Raw genomic sequence first — 6,507 nt, 5'->3', positions numbered from 1 at the left:
CGTAACTCCCCCCTTTTTAAACGCCGACAAAGAGCAAGTTTCAGAAACAAGACAGCCATTAAAGAAAGATTTTCAGGACAACATGCTCGATAGCTTACTGCCATGGCGGCCACCATTCAAGGAGATTCAGGCTACCCTCACTTTAGAGCGGATTGATCCAACATTGGGTTATTTTGGAAGAACCCAACTGTATATATGTGACACATCCACCCAATTTGGTTCAATAGTCGGCTCTCGGAAGAATGGATCGATATGGATCACTGCTCTCAAATGGGGAAAGCTCCTCAAGTGTCTTGAAAGGAAGTGCAGTTGATGGTAGGATTCGGGTGCTTCTTGAGTAGTAGTCGAAGAGCATTCAATCCCGAGAGGTCACAGCAACTCTGCCACCTTCAACGAAGCCGGCCTGACGTCAAATTACATTGAGATAAAAGCATCGACAAATGGGGTCGAAGCTCCCCTAACCTTGAGAAAATGACTCGGAACATCTCGCCCCAAACACCATAGAGTTTAGGTCAAGGAGGGATTGATTGATCCTTCCAAGCTTGGAGTTCATACTATTTGGAGCGAGGCCCGCTCTTTACTCTAAGACTATATTTTTTTTTTATTTCTATGCTTATTTTTCGTGTATTTTTGTTCAAGACAACTGTCAGCTTCCGATGTTTCCCTATTAAGTTTGTATCCGAAGGTGAGGATGTGTTCTAGTTGTAACTTGTCCGATGTGGTGACTGTCTCCCAAGGCTTAAATGGTGCTTCGGTTATAGGTAGAAGAGTTGAGTAAGGATAAATATCCCTGCGAGATCAAGCTAAAGCCTAAGAACCACTTGAACACTTAGAGAATGTCACCACCTCAAACGAGTTACAACCGGAGTACCTTCTCACCTTCAGATACAGCCCTAAACGAGGAACACCAGCAGTCGACGACTGTCCCAAACAGAAACATATGCAAAACTAACCCTAAACTCTCACAAAAACAAATTTATAAATAATAATATAAATAAGAGTGGGCCTTCTACTTGAAGGAGGTGGTTCTCTCATAGGAAGAGTCAAATGGCTCTCACAAATGTTGGATCAAACCGGTCTGAGCCGCTAAACAGCAACAACACCCGTCTCCATGTTAATTGTTTGTTGATGTGTCAGTCTCTCACTCCTGCGTCGTCTCCTGCTCTCGCGTTGTCTCCCACTACCGCGTCAATGAGTGGTGCTCTGATTGTATCTCATTCCAAAGTGGTGATTAGTTTCCAAGGTCGAGTGGCACTCCAGTTATATCTCACTCCCGAGGTGATATTTATCTCTAACTTTCCTTGCACCGCATCAACCTCATCACTCCTAGCCACCCCTTGTTGTAGCCGCCTGGAACAACCTCCTTTTGTTGTTTTCTGCAATTCATGATGTCCAGCCAACCCCCTCTGCCCTCCTTGTTACAACCGCACAGAATAGTGTCTCGTTGTTGTTCCATTGTTGTCCTGCTATATGTCAGGCACCCCTTACAATGTTTCCTGCAGCCTCCACCCTTCTCTAACCTTCCCGCATCACTCCCAATTGTCGTTCCTCACTGCCACCATACAAGAAACACCAAACCTGTTGTTTTCCTGCTGTCCAGCCGCCCCCTACTCTCTGCCACTCCCAGTAAACCGCTCCAACCACTATTATACTTCATCCCAGCACCCATACCATCATTCCTGCCACTTGCCACCCTCCCAAGCCCTATAGCCGACCACCAAGACCACCACCCCTTTACCGAACCCTAATGTGACTTTGTGTGTCGTGTCTTTCGTTATTTTTCCTTTCAGTGTGCTAGTTATAACCACCTATTGGCTTTTCGGTGATAGTATGTGTTTGCTTATTGTTGTTTGGGTTAATTCCAATATCAATCAATCCCAAGTTTACAGTCTTTTTCATTGAGATCCTCAGGTTACAAATCAGCCAACACTACTTAAGCCATCAACAGTGTTTGTCTTACATTAGATACTTACAATTCATCCTTGAACTTCTTTATGCATTCCTACGGGTTCCTTTAGGCCACAACAGACCATTGATGGACAATATTTTTTTATCTATCTTGCTTCAACTTAAAGATCTATGGTTCCTTCACTTGCTTACTGCTTTTCATCATGATTCTTCTTCATTTATTGGATATTCCCACAAGTGAGACCCATCTTTTGAAACAATTTCGCTCAAAACAAACTAAAATGATGAGTTGCATTCACAAAAACCTAGACAAAGAGATTTGTAAGAGAAAAATGATGAGTTTTGGCTCCTTTATACAAAAATGTAAACGTTGGTAATATGAATTTTAAAATGTAGGTGAAGGATGTTAAAAATTTTTGGTGTAGCTGAGATAGGCTTAATTGAGTAAGATTTTAAACCTAAGAATTCATATTTGGCAGCAATTAACAATATGGGGTTTAATCAAAGTTGTGTGCTTGGCCTTGTTTGGAAGGTCAAGTATTGAAAGAATTAGAGAGAAAGCTTGGGCTTCTTAAATAGAGATGAGTAACATACAAGAACAGGCCTGAGGAGCTGGAAATAATTTTATTTTCACCCAACCAAAGGAATAAAGGTTAAGGGCTTTCTTTACAAGTTTAGAGCGCTAAAGGCGGTTGTATCTTGCAAACGAGAGGAGTGAGATACTAATTTCAGTAGCTTTGGTTAGGGTTAGAAATGAATTTTAGGCTAGGAATTGGCTTTCTTTGCTTCTAGAAGATCGTGGAATTCTGTCAGTGTTGGTTCACCGAAAGAGAAAAGTAGTTGGAATAATCTTGGATAGAAAAGGTAATACAAACAAATTTATTTAGTTTTCTCTAATGAAATATATATAATTATCTTCTATTTTCAAAAAGTGTTATGGATTATGTAATCAAATATGTTCAATTGTCAAACAGAATATTTTAAAAAATATCCTAACAATGATTCAAATAAAATGTAATAATAACAAGACAATCTAGAATAAATAAAGGACAAATCCTAATTACAAAAAAAAGCCTAACTAATAAGTAACAAAAAAATGATTAGCACCATAAAAACCTTCTTAGTTTGCCGCCCCAACACACCCCCCACCCCGTACACGAACTCCTGCATTTGTGTGAATCCACGTGATCGTGGAACATCTCGTGATTGAGAGATGTCTTTCTGCCAAGGTTACACTCCACATTTCAATTTTAGCAAAATTTCTTAGCTTTTTTTTTTGTTTTTCTTCCTATTTCTTTATTTCTAATTAGGGAAATTTCTATTAGGGAACTTTTATATAGAGGTTATTTTGGCTTGTTTTAACTATTAGCTTGATTTTATGTACTTTGAGAGTTTATTCTCGTATTTTCTTCTCTCCATAGTGATGTATCAACTTCCTGTTACAATTGGTGTGTATGTAGCTTGCCCAGAAAGAGGTGGAAGATCCCCTCGCCATTCTCACCTCAGTGTTTCACAATATGACTGTTGTTTTCAGTCCAGATAGCTGTTAAATTGTTCACTCTTGTTGTCCAGCAACAGATTTCAGCCATCAAAAGCCTCATACCCCTCCAAATGTCTTCGAAGTCGCGTAATTGTGTTCCCTCGCTATCACCCAATCTACGTCTTAAAACCTTGTAGGATCATTAGAACATAATCAATTTTAGTCAACCCAAATGATTTGGCGAACCAGACGTCTTGAAGATCCTCATAAATTAACTCGGGTGCTTCATAAGGCGTCACTCCACATAACTTGCCGTCATGTCCAATGATCATGACCTCCTAACACTTGATCTCCAAACCTTCAAATCATAGCAATGGATTCATCGAGACTAGCATCTTTAAATCGTGGTCTTCAATTTCATGAACTGTTCAAAAGACTACTCAACTCAATGTCCTCGCTCAAAGATATCTAAAAACGACAGTAAACTTAATTAGGTTGATAAAAGATGACTCTATTCTAAAGAGTGTAAATATGAAATCAGGGAAAATTCAAAATCGATAGCTTGAGAAGGGGATTTATGTGTACATTAGATGGGCTATAAAAGCCATGAGTACCAAACAACAGAGAGATCCGAAAGTATTGTATTGTGGGTCTCTAACAGACAACAATGGAATATTATAACGTGTAACAAATTTCAAATTTTAATAACAGAAAAATGTACATACATACCACACAATTATTATGTATTTACATATCTAATACTCAAAGTTTGACATTTACATACATAATACCCTGGTTTCATATAACAATGCATCAAAAGGTGTATTTTATTTTTTGAAGGGTAGTAAAGTGGTATTTTTAATGAAATGTTAAAGATTTAAGTAGTATGTATGTAAATATTAAACTTTGGGTGTTAGATATGTAAATACATAAGAATTGTGTGGTATGGATGTGAATGCCCCTTAATAATAACTCAGTCATGAACAATCTCAAATCAAAAATGTAAGGCAGGAATTAACCACTTATAAGGCCTGCCATCATATTTTATGAAATGGTTGCATCATTGGGCACAGATCAGATTCTTGATTTCAATAACTTATTACTCCTCACGCAGCATTATCAAGGTACCGAAAAAAAGCATTCTCAGAATAAGAAATTTAACATGCAATAAAGATAGATTACAAAAAAGCAAAAAACCCACACTTAAAAAAAACTTCATTAATCAAAAGATATGAAATTGCTATCACAAACCAAACATCATTCAGTATTCCCCCGCTCAGGAACAAGGAAGCATCCAGAATATTTAGAAAAGTCGCCCATTGTAAAAACCCCTTAATTAGAATGAAAAAGAACTCTTAAACATCGAGGAGCCTTTTGGCATAACAATAAAGTTTCATTAAAAACTCCAAAGTTAAGCGTGTTTGCATGTGAGCACTCGTGAGATGGGTGAACTCCTAGGAAGTTACACCAACGGGCAAAATCGTAAGGCCACTAGGCCAAAGCAGAGAATACCTTGATGGTGAGAGTTCGTTGCCACAAATGATATTAGAGCTCGGAAAATATGAACTAAGTGTCATACAGAACGTGATGGATGAGAGTTTGGGCTGCCACACCCATAAACACAAAACTCGAGATCAGCAAGAAGACATGATGCAGAACTCTGTTGTTTTGCAATGAGTATCCGGTTACCCAACAAAGCGTTACTTTAATTCCGATAGCATGCACTAGACATGTAAATTATGAGATTTCCAGAAACTATACTTCTTCGGGGTTTTTTCATGCAAACTCAAATCGGTCAAGTAAGTTCGATGCTTTTAAAAACCAAAAATATGAATTCTACCTGCAAAAGGAATGATCACCACCACCGCCCGTTTCTTTGAAAGCCCTCCCGACCTCCCTCCTCAACGCATTAAGCTTTTCTACAGCTAGAATTGTATCAGAATCTGGCTGCCCTGAAGACCAAAGACCGCATAATTGCCGCCTTGCAAAAGCACGCCGCCGGACGGCGGTAGCCTCGCGCCGCGCCTTAAGGGGTTTCAGCGTTAGAATCTGGGAGACTCTTCTGATTCATCATCGAGTGTCGATTCAGTCCAGCACACGCTAGTTTTTTAGGGCTGTTTCCATGTATAGCACCCAAAAATTGTTATTTATCAATCTAGTGCTCTAGTTCATACATTTTTTAAATTCTTGCTAAAATATCAAAATTCATGTTAAAACTTCAAGTCATATTTGTTGTTTTTATCAAGTTCTAAATGGTTTGATTGTGGCACATATAAATGCATCGGTTCGATAGTTCAAAAATATCACATTAGTATTGTATTTTTTAAAGAGCATTATTTCGAATATTATATATGTAATTATTCTTTTATTTTAACATATATTGGTCTTTCGGTATTGTTGACGGTCCAATATGAGGGAGTTCAATAGTATTTTGCTCGTTTGAAATTTTACTTGTGCAAATTTAGCTCATATTTAAAATTATTAGTACCACCATGCCAGTGATCAATTAAAATTACATTAATCTTTGATCTGTCAATAGTTAATTTTATCATTTAACATAAATCTGAATGCATTTTTTAAACCAAAAAAGTTTTTTATTCAAATTAAAGATCAACCAGGGCCCCTCCTGAAATCTCAATTTTGTCTCTCTTAAAATATCATTTTGTGTCTATTTGGGGCAGCTTACTCTTTGGGTAAACTACGTTTTTGTAGCTTATGTGTTTTGAAAAACAACATTTTCACGCAGCAACTATCTAGGTGCGGTGGCAGCTTTATGACAGCGGTCTAGCTTTTCAAAAAAAAAAAATTTGTAATAGCCAACGCACATAACTTATCAGCAAATTATTTTTAATCAACTTATCAGCAAATCATTCAACAAACTGCAACTGCCCCAAATAGACCCTTTGTATTTTGTTGTCTTAGTCACTCCCATGTTGGGTTTAGAAGGGTAATTTGCACCCTCCCCCTCAAAAAAAGTGGATGGTTTCACCTTGTCAAGAGCTCCGATTTCAGCAAGTTTATGGTTAAATTCACCATTTAGACAATATGAACTCGAAGATACCACAATTGCTCTAAAGCAAGTCCAAACAGATTCAGATCAATCCATTAAAGAATATTTG

General features: G+C 37.9%; 1 protein-coding gene across 1 annotated transcript in view; it reads right to left on the bottom strand.

Annotated features, from left to right (window-relative positions):
• Positions 1-4,980, bottom strand: part of LOC110029616 (protein CHROMATIN REMODELING 35) — a 77,834-nt gene extending 72,854 nt beyond the window's left edge. The window contains exon 1 of the mRNA XM_020731987.1: positions 4,901-4,980. Coding sequence (XP_020587646.1) covers positions 4,901-4,965 — 65 coding nt within the window. The 5' untranslated portion in view covers positions 4,966-4,980. The remainder of the gene's footprint in view (positions 1-4,900) is intronic.
• Between the last annotated feature and the right edge of the window lie 1,527 nt (positions 4,981-6,507).

The sequence above is a fragment of the Phalaenopsis equestris genome, unplaced genomic scaffold (genome assembly GCF_001263595.1).
Source record: "Phalaenopsis equestris unplaced genomic scaffold, ASM126359v1 Scaffold000598, whole genome shotgun sequence".
NCBI classification, from domain to species: domain Eukaryota; kingdom Viridiplantae; phylum Streptophyta; class Magnoliopsida; order Asparagales; family Orchidaceae; genus Phalaenopsis; species Phalaenopsis equestris.
The sequence above is the reverse complement of the archived record's forward strand: the minus strand, read 5'-3'. Positions and strand labels throughout refer to the sequence as shown.